Raw genomic sequence first — 17,384 nt, 5'->3', positions numbered from 1 at the left:
CGCCAAGGGTAGGAACCTGAGAGTCCTGGACCAGAACCAGAAGTTCATCTCTCCATTTATTCACCGTGGAAGAGAGACGTTACTTCAAACTTTAACATCCAGTCTGTTAAAACATCTTTTGAAACTCATGTTGTTGTTCTACAAACTCATGGAAGTTTATTTTAAATTCTAGTGGAGGTGGAAAAGATTCCAAACAAATCAAATCTGTCAGTCTGAATTTTGAGAAAATGTCTAAAATTAGATTTAATTTGTTGCTGTCAGTCATTTTATCATACAGGGACTTCATTCATTAAAAACACTGCCGGTCTGTTTGAAGTCTTTTAAATCTGTCACTTCCATCCAGATGGTGAAAGTTTGCCATTCAGCTCCACAAACTCTCATTCGATCCTTTCATTTTGAGCTGTCAGTCATTCTGTTCAAATCAGAGAAATTGCATTTAGTTTTTTTTTTCTTTTCTCCTGAATTCCAACAGAAACAGTCGACAGACATCACACAGGCCGACAGAGCTGACAAACAGCCAGGTTTATTGACAACAGCAAACTACCATATCTGAGAAGGTGAAATCAGAAAATTTTTTGCTTTAAAAATGAAAAACAATTGATTATGCATTAAATAAAGATAACTATATTCGATAAAGTTTCTCCGATAAAAGGAGAAAAACTAAATGTAAAAGCTGATGTAATTAAGATTGCAGGTACAAAACTGCATATTTAAGCACAGCTAACAGCTATTATATTCAATAAATGGGTGTGTACATACCTCCCAAATCTCTACATGTTGTGCAGTAAGTGAGTTTAATCCTTTGATTAATCCTCCTTCTTGAGGTTGTAATGTTCAGTTTTTGTGTTATAACAATAGATCTTTTTGTTATTTTGTCCACCCCATTTATATCAGTGAGGTGAGGTTAATTATAACCTTAATGAAAGTCAGCTGTATTAGGCTGCAAAATTTGAGCAAAGTGACACTAACTCTTAACAAAAACAAAGATTTTTAACCATCTGAAGTCCTAATGGGAGCATAGTCCCCACAATGTCAGTGTGTGGACAGGTTTATATCCCCACAGCATCATGAATCCAAGTGCCAGCACACACACTCAACACTTGTTTTTGCCACTTGTGAGGACCATGCTTACTTTAAATTCCTCACTGACGAGTCTGTACCTCAAAGTTTATGTTTTAACCTTCTGAAGGCCATCTGACAGGACAGTCCCCACAAGGCACAGCTAGACCAGGTCCCCTCAATTTACTGGACACAAACACACACACACACACACATACACACACACAGACACATCATACAACACAACGTCATGACAAAATACTACTAAAAGTTACATTTGGAGTGTATTTATTAATATAATCAATAATAATCATTAATAATAATAATAACAACCAGAATGCAGTGTAATCGTCAGTCAGTCCAACTGATCTGAGAATCTATTGCAGAGAATAATCACAGTTATAAAAATATCTTTCTTCACACGTCCAGAATCGTGTCGGTAGCTTTTTTAAAACTTTTATTGCCCCTCTCCCTCACAAATCCAAATATAAACAAGACAGAGACACCAGACCCTCAGGGGAATGAATGAGGACATGTTTTTCTACTGCAGACAGTCGACAGCTGCAGCTTTGATCAGCTGAGACGACTATGAAGGAATATTTAAAATCCAACTAAATTAAAAGATGTGGTCTTACAAAACAACACTGATTCACATGATGTTAAAGCCTGAGTTTTATTCACTGACACGCTGCTGCCTGAGTGATTCAACTGTTGGAAAACAGTAAAAATTAATTTGTCAAATCTTTCAAATCATCTGTTAAATCACTTCTTATAATGTATATTCTTAATAAGTTTGTTTAATTAATGTTAGCCTAAAATTTTTTATTATTATTATTATTATTTTACTATTTTTATTTTTAATTTGTTATATTTTGGGAATTTTACTCAAATTTCATTCACTGTATTTCTATATGCTGGATTGCCTATTCCACTAACTTCTACACCAGGCGTAAAGTCAACCTCGAACTACTTTCATTCTACTTCATTAGATGTTTGGCCAGAATGTAATCAATGACTAACTGAAGAAGCTGAATTGTAGTTGTAGTTGATACAAAATGCGATTGCAATGGAATTTTCATTCGCCCACTGTCTCATGTAAGTTTACATAATTTACATTTTTTTCTCCCTTGAACGTCACATGTCAGGTGTTTCAGATGTTTGTTAAGCAGCAACAAAATATTTTAAACTTCAGTCAGAACTTTTCAGGAAAAAAGCTCTAAATTAGTTTGAAACAGCTTTGCTGCAAATAACTTTAATCGTGCTTTTATTTTGTAGGCTAAATTGCTATAGAGGAAGTGATTTTGTGGGTAACTCTTGCTATGAATTACTCTATATAAAGATGATGGAGATCTATTACAGCCTAATTCTGAATGATTTTGCCTGTCATTCAGTCTCAACACAGATAAAAGTACAATAAGTATCCTTCAGGTGGGGGTCTATTTGGAGTCTATTTGGAGGTTGGTTGACAGGCTGTCTGATATTTAAAAAAAAAAATCAAATAAATCAGAGTAACGTAATCATTGCTAATGACCAGTTTTGGTCTGCAGGCTGCCTGTCGCCAACCAACCAGATGAAAAACCGATTATTTCACGGTAACTTACAGGGCTTAAAGGATTTGCTGCTAACATCCTGGCGTCCGATATCACAGGACACCTTCATAGGTCTTGTAGAGTCCATGCCTCGGTGGGTTGGAGCTGATTTGGCGGCAGGTGGAGGACCAACAGCATATTAGGCAGGTGGGTCATAATGTCAGTGTTTAACTCTGTAAACCCAAGGGATATGTTTTCCAGAAAAGCTGTTAAGAAAACAAGGAGAGATTGTTTTGACTATATTATTTAGATAATATCTTCTACAGACTTTTAAAAACTGAAAACTTTGATGTAATTTGCACAAAGTTATTTTGTTGGTGTACAAGATGACTACAACTCTCAGCCACCTGCCATGGTGTTTATTGGGGTTGACTATTTGTGCTGTGATAACAATTTAAGAAATTAAACATCAGCTATCAAAAATAAATCAAAATTATGAAATGATAATCATTTTAATTCTCATAATTCTTACTTAATTTCAACTAAGTAAATGAAGATTATTATGTTTTATACAATTTTGACTCACCTCAGGATATTTTATTTTATAAGGTATTCATGTTTCTCTTCTTTCTCAGGCTTTAATGGACTTCCATACAAATTTCTTTTGCTTTGAAGGAATGTTTTTGTATTGGCAGGACAGAGGAATCCTATGTTGAAGTATTGCTTATCTATGTAACCACTGCATGGAGTTTGAATGTTGTCACTTTATCGGAGGCGACTAATCACTTGCAGTGATTCCAGCAAACAGTTAATGCAATAATAATGCAGTGGAGGATAAACTGATACCCACAGGAGCTTTAATAAAAATCTGATTATCAGCACGATTAACAGCGAGCTGCAGTGGAAAAACACACTGAGAAAATAAAAGTGTCGCCACAGGGAGAAAAATGAATCAACAAAACATTAAAAAGAGATGATATTTATCTGAGGGAATAATTTATGTAATGGATCATTTGCTGAATGACTTCTGATCAGTTTAATAACAGTATGTGTAACAGTGGCAGCTGAGATGCAAATCAGGCTTTTTAAATACTGCTCATCATTACTGTGTGGTGAAAAAACATGTATCTCCAATAAAAATCTTTTCTGAGGAAAGACATTTTTAAAGACACTGTGAATCATATAAAACCACTATGGACTTTGTTAACTCATGACAGCTTATTCTGTAGAGACTGAATGAGTCACATCCACTTTCAATTGATCAAATCAAATCCCTGAACGATTTGGTCAAACCTTTCTCAAAATGGCACATATTCTGATTCACTCAGAGATTCGACTGCTGTGTCACTTTAAATGTATTTTCAACTTTAAGTCTTTTCTCACATATGTTGTTAAACCACATGAATCAAAATGGCAGTTACGTGGTTTTTATATGATCGCATGTGTCCGAGCTGATGTACAGAAGCTCACTTCTGCCAAGAAAAAGAAAAATACATTTCTGAGTAAGAGCTGAAAAATAAAAAAATTTTTTTAAAACAAAAGTAGGAAAGCAAATCATGTCACAATGATGAGAAATTAAATCAAACCTGTAAGTCAGAATTATTACTTTTTAAAAATTACGTGGCAGTAAGTCAAAATGGTGACTTTTTAAAGTCAGAATTGTGTGATATATAAAAATTAGGATTTCAAATCATGATAATGAAAAATAACGAAATAGTTACAAAGAATAAATAATTACAAAGAATAATATGTAATTTATTAATATTTAAATCAAAATTATACTTTTTAAGTAACTTACTAGTTTTAAGTAAAAACTGAGTATGTAAGTCAAACTAAAAGCAAAATTGTGATAGTGAATCAAATTTTGATTTTAAAAAAAATGAAATTATTTTCAATTCCAAATAAAATAAAATTAAACAGATTATGAAAACAAATTAAAAACAAAAACAAAAATTTAAAATATATGGATTATGGCTTTTTAATTCAGAGATTGCTGCATTTTTTTCCTTTTGTTGACAGAAATGGGCTTCCATATGATGAATGTGTGCACATGTCAACTATGTTTAAATAAAGTCATTTTTGTCTCTTTGTGCTTTTTAAAAAAATGGATTCTCACCATGGAGTTTTGCTTTTGATAGAAATGTTTTACCAGCAGGACGTGTATCAAATCACACTCAAACCATCAAAAAATTTGCCCCAGAATTTTTCTTTCAAAATTTCCCTTGGAGTTTTTACACATATCTTAAAAAAAAAAAAAAAAAAACCTAACAAAATAAATGAATAAAACAAAATAAAACACAGAAACCTGAACTAAAACTCCCATCCTCATTAAAACCAAGAAAACAACAGAGATGAGTAAAGATAAAATAAAATTTGTAAATATCTCCCCTCTGTCCTTATAACATCATAGGAACAATATAAGATTTGATTTTACAATACATTTTTCTTCCTTTGTTTTTCCAAAAGCTCCAGCTGTTTTTGTAATTTTAAGGTAACTGATGGTCTCAGGTGGCATTAAAGTCCCTGCCACCTTCTGAAAACTCATTTTGAAATACTAAAATAGTTCTGAGAGACCAAATGCTCAAATCCCGTTGGCTTAGGGCTGAAAATCATCCAACAGGAAGTTCTTTTACTCTCTTTTACTCTGAAATATCCAGTCACAGATCCTCAGTTTATGATTGCATGTTGTTCTTGTGTTCATTAAATAAATCAGTGAGCTTCCTGTGTGTTGTCAGTCTGTTTGTTGTCCATGGCTTCTTTGTTGCTTAATCCCAGAATCCTCGTCATCATAAACATTTTTATCTCCAAAAACGAAAACAAACGAACAAACAAGAAGTAAAAAACTGATTCTCTGCATATTCAGACAAGGAGATATCTGTGTTTATCAGTTATTTTCTCTCTGATTGTTAAGAAATGTCGGTGTCCAACTCTTTCGTTTTGTTTCGGTGGTGGTCGTCGGCCCGGCGGTCTTTTCCTCTGTGAGTCTGAAGGCACTTGATGTCATGGCAGAGGGTGAACTTTCCTCCTTGGTCCGCCACAGACAGACAGATGTCAAAATAGTTTTTTTTTGTTGTTTTTTTTAAATACCGCTCTGTGGGTCCGCCCGCTGTAAAAAGTTACCTTCCCTCCTCCTCCCAAAAAACAAGAGACTGCTGTTTGTCCGTCCAGCTCTCGGTACAGTACTGTTGATCTGTGGAGAGGGAATATGGAGGGAGGGAGGGTTCATGGGAGGTGATGGAGGGGTAGAGGGATGGGACTTATGATTTTATTTTCTATCATGATAAAATAGCATGAATAGGATCATTGTTAATATCCTCATAAGTGAGTAAAAAAAAACCTGTGTAGCCAACATACAGTCCTGTATTGACTTAATTTGAACCACCAAAAGGGGGAGCTGCATCTTTCCAGTCGTTCCAAAATGCTAAGCATGTCACCATATCTGAAAGCTCAGCTCGCCCATTGTATCCCCCACAAAAGAAAGTTAAATTAGATGTGTGGAAATACTATTGATTCCACAACAAAGAACTCCAGGTAAGACTAACCAACATTACCTTCAGTTACTGAATGTAGCAGGTGTTTGTTTAGTTATACTACCGGTGACATTTATCTAAATGTTTGTTAGGTTATGATGCTATTTTGGTCACTGGTGGATTAAGCTAACATTAGCTATGTAGCTAATGTTAGCGGCAAATTGACTGCTATTTCCTACTGTTAACGTTAACTGTAACGTTAATTTGGCCACAGCCCGTAAAGAACAGTTCAAAGAGTTTAAATCATATTTTCATGATTGTCACAACTATATTGTGAATCATAATTATTTTGGCCAGGATAATCGTGACATGAAATTTTCATATCGTCCCATGCCTAGACGGGGGTGGGTCAGGTTCACATTCAAGCTGTTACTTCCTCTTTTTTAAAACTCCAGGTGGTGAGTGAGTGCAGAGGATCCAGACTCTCCATCGCTTTGACTCACTTTATCAAGATGACGTCTCGGTCCTCAGACCTTCAGTACCTGACATATAAAGGCTACCACCAATCACAGAACACCAGCAAAAAGTCAATGAACTCCTCAAATAGAAAACTCAATATTGAGCTCTTGCAGGTAAAAACCTGCATAAATAATATGCCAGCTTTATAAAAAATGGGTTCACATTATCCAACAGGGCTCTCTGAAGACATTAGATAATGACACAGTGTCGGAAAAGAAAAGATAAAATGAATCTAAAATGGGCAAAAGAGAAAGAAATCTCATTATTCCCAAGCTGCGAATACAGGCTACATGGTGTAAAATGTCCCCTACTGGTATATTTACTGTGTATGTTTACAGCTGTAAGAACTCAGTATTGTCTATGTTTTTATCTGAGGACCTCTTCAGCTCTTCAACTTCAGTTTCTATGCACACTTGGACTGATTGGTGGGTTTTTCCCAGGTGAAAACCTGTAGCATGGTGTTGCCTGTCTCTCTGCCTGGGTGAATTTTGCCCGATGAAGATCTGAACAGACTCTCTAGGTTTTCTTCTTTAACAGTGAACCTGTCTCTCTGAGCTGAAACCATAAGGTTGACAATAAAACTGATCATCCTCAGGCTGGGAGCAAAGACACGAGGCTGCAGACGGATGAAACTAAAATCTAATGACATATGTAAAAACTCACTTTTTTCACTCTGTTTTGTTCTTTTACTCTAGTGTGAAGTTCTTCTTCTTGGAGCCAACAAACATCTCTGACACAACTGTAGCTTGGTTTGTTTGGTCCTGACCAAAGAAAAATCTGTTTCCTTTTAGTTCAGATCTGTTCACACTGAGCTCAATACTGAGCTGACTTTTTCGTACAACGTAAACAATCCTCACTTCTCTCAGGAAGTCTCTGCAGCTCTGACCAAATCTTTGGTAGTTTGGGTAGAGGGAGGGGTGGGAGGGGTAAATGTTGGGGATAGGAGTGGATGTGGAGGTGATGGAAAGGGCAGAGGAGTCAAAGATCGTGGCGTTGCAGGGAGGGGGGCGGGGTCACCTCTGCCGGCCAATCACAGCCAGACTCAGAGTGATGCACAGCTGCCATATATGGGGCGAAGAGGGTGGGGCGAGTGACCTTAAATCTGAATAGGAAAGACAGAGAGAGAGAGTTTAATGAGTAATTTTCAAAGTTTGATGAGTCAGCAGAAAATGCTGAGTGTTAATCCATATTTACTTTCTTTTGACGATTTTGGATGGTTAAAGGGTCATGAGATGTTTAAAATGCTGTTAAGGTCACTGAAATATCACCACTGTGACATTGTTATTTAGTATTCTTAAGGAGTACATTAAGGACGAATAATGATTTGAAGAAAACTACAGACAGCAGTTGCTCACATTGTGGTGAATGAAAAGTAAAATCTAAAATTTCAGATAAATGAAAAGAAGGATGTTTTGATTGGTTTTATTAGTGTGTAAAACTGATCGTCGCTGTGTTTTTGTTCTCTCTGTTCTGTGTTGGTGTGGTTGTATAAAAATTAATAATAATCAACAAACTGACAGGAGAGGACTCGGGTTAGTTTCCCTGTCAGAGACACTGATGTCAGACTGCTATTTAATCCTGACTTTCAGATGTTTGAGGTTTTCTTCTAAACATAACGAGTTACAGTTCGTCTCCTGTAAGTGACAAAATGTGACAGAATCACACTGAACTGAAATGAAACAAGTTCACATAAACCAGGTCAGTGACATCAATAAAATATTTAGTTGACGCTATTTTGTCCCCTGATGGCCACCGTAGACTCTCTGACATGCTTGGAGAGGGAGAGTTCAGAGGAAAGATATTCAGTTGGCTGCAATCTGCGTTCTCACCACTAGATGTCACTAAATCCTACACACTGCTGCTTTAAATTCTCTCTGCACTCTCGTGTGTAAATTAAGGATTAATTAAGAGCACTTAATGAAAAAGTAGTAAACAGTCACATCACTGTATGAGAATAAAACTATAGCACTTGTACCAGGTGTGCAGGTCTACTCACTGTTGGGTGGAGGGTCTTTACATTCGCCCTCCTCGATGGTTACATCATCGATGGCGATATCTCCCTCGATACCAGCGCCTCGGACTCCCTCCATCACCATCTACCACAGAGAGTGACGTACATTACAGGCATGTAGACACGTATGTGATGAACAATCAGAGTCAGTGTCATGAACATATTGTTTCCTGCAGCTCCTTCACAATAAGTCACTTCAAATGTTGTGGCAACATGAGCAGTCAGTTAATCCAGCTCTGATCTGACTGCAGGAGACTGAACAGGAAACAAATCTGCCTCTTTGAGGTCATTTTGTGTCTTTGTGTCTCTTTGTGGTTGTCTGGTTGTGATCATTGTGGATGTGGGTGTGGTTTGTACCTGGAAGGCTGTGGTTGGGTGGATGTTGACCTTGGCTTGTCTCCAGCGGTCTCCTTGGTTACCGGTCAGACTCCAGACTGAGGTGTCTGTCACCGTCTGACCTTTCTGACGCAGGAACACGTTCAGAGCTCCTGCAGGATGAAACACAACAACGTCAGGTATTTTCTTGTTATCATCGTGTTTTATATTCTGTAGCTGAACAGCCGCCATGTTGTGTCAGTCTCACCTATGTGTTTCCCGTACATGTGGTAGAAGAAGGCGAAGCAGTAGGTGGGGTTGTTGTTGACGGAGGAGGAAGAGGTGGTCTTGGAGTTCATGTTGAAGGTGGGAGACAGAAGCCGGGCTTTATCCCCCTCCAGCCTCGGCCTCGATGTCTCAATGTACATGTAGAAACCTGAGACGACGACAACACAGGCTGGATTCAGGGGTCAGAGGTCAGCTCAAGGGTTGATAAATCAAGTAGGAGAGTAGAAGTAGCAGAACAATCAGTAGAATGTAATCACAGTATGACAGTAAAAGTACTTCATTATGCAGTAACTGTCTGTGATGTTAGCATGCTAACACGCTAACCTAAGGTGGAGAACCTGGTAAACATTAACATGTTAGCATGCTGATGTTAGCATTTAGCTCAAAGCTCTGCTATGTGTAAGTCTCACAAAGCTGCTGCTCGGCTGCCGACTATTAGTCTGGTTTATTCCCTTGGCACACTCTCTTTAAAATTGATAAAAAAAAGTCCAAAATCCCTAAATATTCTGTTTACGTTATTAAATGAGTTATGAAAAAGAAAATTATCAAATCTTCTTTTTTAGACTGAATAAAATAAATTATATTATATCATATATTATATATATATATATCATACATATATTATATCAAATATTTGACTTTTATCACAACTTTTGCTTGAAAAATGACTAAAATGATTAATAGATTATCTTTGATGATCATTTTTAGGTGCAGATTATTTTTCTGATCGACTAATTCTTTCAGCTGTAATTTTCTCTCCTTATATGATTATTTAATGTCTCATTTACTTATTTACTACTGGCTCTGAAATATAAAATCTAAATGTTAAAGGGACAGAAAATGTGTCCTGAGTTATACAGGGAATTGAACCTCTAACCCTGCCTTGTTCTCCTCCCATTGACCCACGAGGCAGAAACAGTAAAAACTAATGTAGCTGTCGCACAGAGAACAAACAAATCCACCTCCGGCTCATCCAGCAGAAAAACAATCCTCACAAATTCAACAGTACACGAACGTAGAAACACTTGCACGTTTCCTGTTTGATTTAAAACATTTTAGCCTGAGGCCGACTTTAATGAGATTCTACTGCAGAGTGAAACCTCACAGAGGAGGAGGAGAACGGGCTGATTCTCCAGGAGGAAACGAGGAGGAGGAGACGAACAACAGTCGCTGTCACACAACAACTGCATGTACAAGGAGCTATTTTAACCTTTGTTTACTCAGTTTCTATTTCTACAGTTAATCCACATCATAACTCTGATATTTATTTCCATTCTCCTTAACATTCATAAGCACATAAACATTTACTACACACTAAAATATAGATGTAAAGGGCAGTTTTACACACTACTGTATTGGTACTACATGCAGGTGATGCCCGTTCCAATTTCCGACCTCTGACTTCTGACTAATAGATGTGTTAGTTGACGCTATTTTATCACCTGACAGCCGACGTAGACTCTCCAACACGCTTGGAGAGGGACAGTTCAGGTGCAATCTGCGTTGTCACCACTAGATGTCATTAAATCCTACACACTGCTGCTTTAAATTCTCTCTCCAAAGCTCTGCTCCTCTGCAGCTGTTTTAGGAAATGAATCTCTGTATTTGTGAACTGTTTTTACATCCTCAGTAGGAACCAGTGAACCTGGGATTTCCCTGATTCTGCTGCAGTTCAGTTTTTCTGTCCGTGTGTTTCCTCTCCACCTCTTGGCAGGGTCTGATGGCCAGGTGTTGACAACCAATCGCATTTCATTAGCCTCGTCCTGCCTGGAGGAGCTGCAGCAGAGACGACTGACTGTGACTCACACTGTACTTTTTGCTGTGTAGCTGTTTTCCAGCCGACACCACAACCACAGCTGGACGACAAACACGCCAACGTGTTTTTTGTTTCTGTAAATCCTCAGATATAGTCAAATATAGTTTCAGCTTCATTCACAGCTGCTAAGGTTTTGATGTTAGCCGGATTTTTACTCATTTGTGTTTATTCTAAATTCTAAACTAATTTTCTTACTTCTTCCACAGGTAGACAGCTTCCACCATCTGACTCATAATTATGACTGGGGAGTTTCCATCCTGATGTTGAGCAAATCTTAACCAAAAGTCTAGAAAATGGTCAAAGTAAAACCTGACACCACAGAAGAAGAGGAGGAGGTCATTAACAGAGTTCCAGTCAAAGCTCAGACGATGAGAAACCAGATCTGACGTTATGAAACACAAAATGTAATTTACAATTAAATCAAAAACATAAAATATATTCACAGTTCCTAAAACTTTAGTGAACAATTAACAGCAGCAGTATTTCCTCCTGAATCATTAAACTCACTTCTCTCTAAGATCTAAGATCATTCATCATCTCATCGCAGAGAACTGCACAAGTTTTGCAATTTTTAAAATAACAAACTTAAAACTTAAAGCCATCTCACACGACGTGAACAGACTTTACAGCAACTGTTAAATCTTTGCATAATGACACTGGATTCTAATTTTAAATGATGCGATCCGTTAAATAACCCTTATACTTAACAAAACATTAGTTCATCCATAAATTATCTCTTAAATCTCATTACTGATAAATGAAATAAATTCTAATGTAACAGCAAAGGGTAAATATGGAAACTATCGTCCCAGAGGTGTTGAAGGTGATGAAGTCTTATTGTCTGTGTCTTTGTCTTCCTTCTCCTCTGATGGATTTCTTCCTTTATCATTATCGAACATTTCAAAATGGCTTCTCCAGAAAGAAGCTCCTGCTCTTTGTTTCCATCACTAAACCCCCGACACTGACATCTTAACATTTCTATAAAACAATCTGAGCTGTCGAAGTGAAGCTCCACAGCTTCTCCAAATGTTCTAACATGACAGCTAATGGCTTCTTTATTGAGTGTTTTAACGTAAGAAATAAATTAACAAACAAAACTCTCAACTCTGAACTGTCATCATTATCTGCAAACTGTTTTAGCTCTGGGACAGATGCTAAAGTTATCTTTCTCTAACTACTACAGTGGACAGTTTGACAGGCCGGCTTACTACGCCCACTTACAGATCCAGTGTGAGTGTTGACAGTTCAAAGATAAATCAGTCAGACATTTCTCTCTCTAATCAGGCTGTGAAAGTCACTCTGACAGTCCGTTGATAGTCAGTTTGTATTTGTGACACGCTGCTTTTTCCTGATAACATCCCTCCGTCTGTACCGAAGAGAACAAACAACAAACCTCATTGGAAAACGTGATAGACAGTTGAAGTGATGAAACTTCCATGTTTAAGATGTTTGTTCGTCTCAACTCAGACTTCTTCTGTCTGACTCAACTATTTAAAACAGACGAGTTTATTTTGGTTTCTGATCCGTTTGAGGTTTTTTTATTTAGAAAACAGTCTGCTAGCTGCACAGACAGCTTAAATGAAATATTTCTATCATCTCACATTTGGTTTGTTATCAACTGGGTGAAGCTCTGTTTTATTTTCCTGAAATGATTTTCAGTGTAATTACTGGATTTATTTAGATGTAACTGTTGGTATTTGAGGTTTTGCAGCCATTATTCTTCTGGTTTGTTTCGTTCTTTTCACCAACTGAGAGAGACTCTATTTGTTCTGACTGAATTTACTGTAAGTAGTCTCTTTTCTGTGTTAATGTTGATGTTATTATGTTGATTATTTATTGTTTTTGTCAGTGGAGTCTGGTAGAGATATATAGAGATGTTTCTGTTTAAACTAAAAGGATCTTCCTCTTTAATAAAAAGCTCTGTCTCTGTAGGAATCCTATCATCATGTTGTCAGACACACAAATAACAACGATTGTTATTGACGTTGGATTACATTAAAGCAGCTGTTCATTTTTCTTGATCACTACTGTCCCTATCAATCATTTACACCCAAATGCATGGAAAATAAGACCAAGGTCAAAAAGAGTAAAAAAAAGTCCATTTCACTAAACCTGCAGAGCTTCGGTTCATAGATGATTCTGCACATTATATTTTGTTTTTTATTTGTCTTTGTTTTAGTTTTTTTCTTTTCTCTTTGTTAATAAAATTATTACCTTAATTCTTTGGGGTTAATTCCTCAAGACAAGGAGCAGGAATCGACCAGTGTTTTTATAGATGCTGAGAAAACACAGGTCTGAATGATTTTAAAATGTTTTCTTTTAATTAATTTGATTCATTAAACTGTTATGTAATAAAATGCTCTATGTCACAGTAATTATTAAACTGAAATCTTCAGCAGGGACCAGATATTTTTGTTGAGGGCCCAGATTTGGCTCACAGGCCGCCGTTTGCCCACCACTGCCTCAGGTTGAGTTTGAGTCTTTAAATCATTCCCTAACAGACTAAAACATGTCTTTTCATTTTTCACCTTCAGCTTCTGCCTCTGTCTGTTGATCCATTCAGATCAGTGACAGTCTGAACGTTTATTCTGCTTCTTCCTGAAAACAAACTGTTTAATCCACGTCACCCTGCTCTCATTCAGTCAGAGAGGACTCGTCTCCTCAGGCTGCTTCACTGACACTTCTTATATTCTAGTCTTTTTATCGTGTTTAGAGTGGACGTCACCCGTCCGTTATCAGCAACGGTTCGATCCTGGTATGATTAACATTTATTCCTGGGCTCTCCTCCTCCTACTGTCGCAGCTGCAGGCGACAACATGAGATGGAAACACAAAAACACACAAACAAACACACAAATAAACACATCTGCTCACAGCGAGCAGAACGCCACGAGGAGAGTGAGGAGGTCTGTGACTGTAAATGTGTCTCCTGCCTCCTCTGGCTTGCTATAATGAAGCTGGTGTTAGCTAGCAGTCTTCACCCAGCTCAGGTGAAAACAGACGACCATATCCAGCTATTTTCACTATTTCTGAGCAGCACAGAAAAGGACTGACAACTGAAACATGAGGATGTGGCTCATGGCAAGAAACACTCTGTAAACACTCAGCTGCTTACGTTAGCCAGCTAATAGCTAACTGGCATAAATGTTTGAAGATTCATACACAATTCAGTTTTACGAAGAGAGAAACGCTGTTTTAGTCTGAAACAGGTTTAATGTGGATGTAGTCAAACTGTGAATCAGGATCAATACTTGGGTTTACTTGGTTTGTTGTTCTGAAACGAGCAGCTGGATCCAACACCTTCAGAACTCTAATAAAATCACTACAGTCCTCATTAGATCAGATCTTTACACTGCGGGGACGAAGTGATCAGCTTTTTGTTTTCTGACAGCGTGTGTGTGTGTGTGTGTGTGTGTGTGTGTGTGTGTGAGTGTGTTTTTGTACCCTGCTTGGAGCCGGTGTGGTCGGAGCTCGGCCCGGTGTTCGGGGTATATTTGGTGTCTCGTGTGGCGGCGCTGTGACGCGTCCAGTCAAACTCGTCCGTTTTGTCCTGAGAGAACAAACACAACGCCTCGTCCTCGAAACCACACTGGAACTCCCCTGAACACACAAATACACACAAATACACACATAAAGTAAAGAATTATTTCTGTGTCTGTCTGAGCTGCCATGGTTCAAACACTGTACAGAGTGTAATGAGCAGAAATTAAAACTCAAAAACTTCAGTTACTGCAAATAAAGTCAGAGCTGCAGGACTGATCCTAGAACCAGGAAGTCAGTTAGCATGTTAGCATGTTAGCTCTTCCTGTTCCCTCGTCCCAGAGTCAGTGTGTTTCTGGTCAAATGTCTGAAATAAGGTCTGTGGTTTTAACACAAGCTCAAGACATTTTCAGGTTTTATTCTCCGACATAAAATGGGTCAGTAAATCCCCCACTCCTGATGTTTGAAGCTTTTACGTGTCTTAAAAAAGGCGGTTGCTAACGAGTGTCTAAATGAGACTACAGAGGTTGTCGGGGGGGAACCAGGCTGATGCTAACTTCAGGGCTGGACTACAGAATCAGGACTGCAGGAGTTTCTGAAGCTGACACCTGGTGGAGAAGTTAAGGTTCATTCTGGGGAAATATTGTCTAGTGATGTGAGTGTGAAAACAAAATCTGGTGTCATTTGAACAGTGTTGTGTGTGTCAATGCAGACAGGTACTTACTGAGATGTGGGTTAACAGGAGCTGTGAAGGGACAAAAGCAAATTGCTCAGTTAGATCAACGACAACAGGAACACAGGGCAGAAAACAACATTTAACAGAAGAAGAGGAGTGAGGTTAATTTAAATGTCAGAAAACGAGGTTTCATTTCTCAGAAACACGAACCTCAGTCTGATTCAGTGTGCTGCCGAAGAACAAGTTCACAGCCTCAGAGTTTGTTAATTTACTGACTATATGACCTTTTACAGCTGTGTGTGGAGACAACAGCCCACAGCATCAACACACACACACACACATTATTTTAAAGACATATAGCAGCTGTTTGAATGTTTGTTCAGCAGTGACATGAACTGAAACATAATTCTGAAATCAATCTGAAAACTGATGAAAAAATGACCATTTAAATTAACCTGGTTGTTTGTGTGTGTGTGTGTGTGTGTGTGTGTGTGTGTGTGTGTGCGCGCCCACAGCAGTAGGAGGTATGGTGTGTAATGTCACAGTGTGTTAGCAGCACTAGTGTTGAGTTAGCACTACAGATCTGGGACAGTGCGAAGAAAAGACTACAGACAGACAGACAGACACACACACACACACACACAGACACACAGACACACACACACACACACACACACACTGCAGCAGTGTATCAGAATATTTTCACTCCCACAAATATACATAGATTTGTGGAAACACAGACATTTTTTTAAACAATCAAACCACTGATGTGACCTTTGTTTGCTCTAAAGTAAATTAGGAATTTAAACAAGAGATTAAATAAACACTAAGTTACTTTACTTCTAAATGAAACAACAGAAAATAAAACAGTGTCGACAGAGCAAACATGTTTCACTGGAGAACTTCAGCTCAGACTGACCATCTTGGATGTGTTTAACAGTTAGTTTTAAAGCAGCAGTGTGTAGGATGTGGTGACATCTAGTGGTGAGAACATAGACTGCAGCAGACTGAACACCCGACCTGTGAACTCTCCCTCTTCAAACGTGTTGGAGAAGCTACAGTGGCTGTCAGGGGACAAATGGTGTTAACTACCACATCAACTACTCTGTCAAGAAAACTAAATATTTTATTGATGTTATTTACAGACTTTACATGAACTTGTTTCACGAGTCCTGCAGCCACAGAACCCAGAGCTCTCTGCTCAGTGTTGGTTCTTATCCTTCATCCATTCCCCCATCTGTCCTCTCCTAACACAGTATGTCCTGTCATAAATACAACACCATACATGATGTTGGTGTATCACAGCCCCAAGACTGTACAATTCCAGGACGAAGCCAAAACACACGAGAATGATCTACATTCACAGCCCCACATTGTTTCCAACTATGAACTATGGTCAAGGATTTGCTTTTAATTTTGGGTGTAATAAAAAATATAATAGTGTTCTCTCCAAATATAAGAAGATGTAGTAGACTGTCATGTCCTCCAAATATCATCCCACGCCTAAACCAGACCAGGTCAGACTGTCACAGCAAAACCACCGAGATCTTTCACCTGAACATCAGTGGGTTTTATCCAGTGTAGTTTTGCTTTTTCTCCAGTCGCTGCCTTTAAATCACCACAGAAGAAGAAGAGGTCATTAACAGAGTCAAAGCTCAGACCATGTTTCTGTTTCACGTGTTAATGTGAGGAAGGTTCAGCCTCCTCGTCACTGTTGGTTCTGTCTTTGTCTTCTCTCTGTGTTTCACTGGATGTCAGAACAACAGCTGTACAGATGTTTGACAGATGTCAGTTGGTGTCCTGCAGAGGGTCACGTGACAGTCAGGTGGAGGTGTTTACCCTCACAGCGTCGGCAGATGAGGCGTCTGAACTTCGGCTGTTTGCAGGGGGGAGTTAATGTGATGACGAGGCGTTCACTGACAGTCTGTCAAAACTTGACATCACAGGAACAGATGGGTTCAGGCTCAGATCCTCTTCTCCTCCTGGTTTTTGTTGTCGGTGTTTGTGTGTCGTCGTCTCCCGCCTTGAGCTTTCACTGCGTTTGTTTCTGTTTGTCGTTCTCGTTTCACTTCTGTTGTTTTGATTTTTATTTTCTGTTTTACTTTGACGTCTCTCTGCAGCTGAGATTTTTTTAGATTCCCGTCAGGATTTGTGTGACAGCTCAACAGTTCACGTTTATTTTATTGTCTTGTTTTCCCAGTTTTTTGTTTTATTATTTGTGC

The 17,384-nt window shown here is 38.3% G+C and overlaps 1 protein-coding gene across 2 annotated transcripts in view; it reads right to left on the bottom strand.

Moving 5' to 3' along the window:
- Positions 1-1,330: 1,330 nt before the first annotated feature.
- LOC108892378 (MAM domain-containing glycosylphosphatidylinositol anchor protein 2) overlaps positions 1,331-17,384 on the bottom strand; it is a 91,410-nt gene continuing 75,356 nt past the window's right edge. For both annotated transcript variants that reach the window (XM_051067978.1, XM_051067977.1), the window contains exons 12-17: positions 15,211-15,231; positions 14,451-14,606; positions 9,172-9,339; positions 8,946-9,076; positions 8,574-8,673; positions 1,331-7,679 (exon numbers count right to left, since the gene is read on the bottom strand). In XM_051067978.1, the coding sequence (XP_050923935.1) occupies positions 7,591-7,679; positions 8,574-8,673; positions 8,946-9,076; positions 9,172-9,339; positions 14,451-14,606; positions 15,211-15,231 (665 nt within the window). In that variant the 3' untranslated portion in view covers positions 1,331-7,590. The remainder of the gene's footprint in view (positions 7,680-8,573; positions 8,674-8,945; positions 9,077-9,171; positions 9,340-14,450; positions 14,607-15,210; positions 15,232-17,384) is intronic.

The sequence above is a fragment of the Lates calcarifer genome, unplaced genomic scaffold, assembly GCF_001640805.2.
Source record: "Lates calcarifer isolate ASB-BC8 unplaced genomic scaffold, TLL_Latcal_v3 _unitig_2226_quiver_726, whole genome shotgun sequence".
In the NCBI taxonomy this organism is placed as follows: Eukaryota; Metazoa; Chordata; class Actinopteri; family Centropomidae; genus Lates; species Lates calcarifer.
Note: the sequence above shows the minus strand (reverse complement) of the source record. Positions and strands in the feature narration are given on the sequence as shown.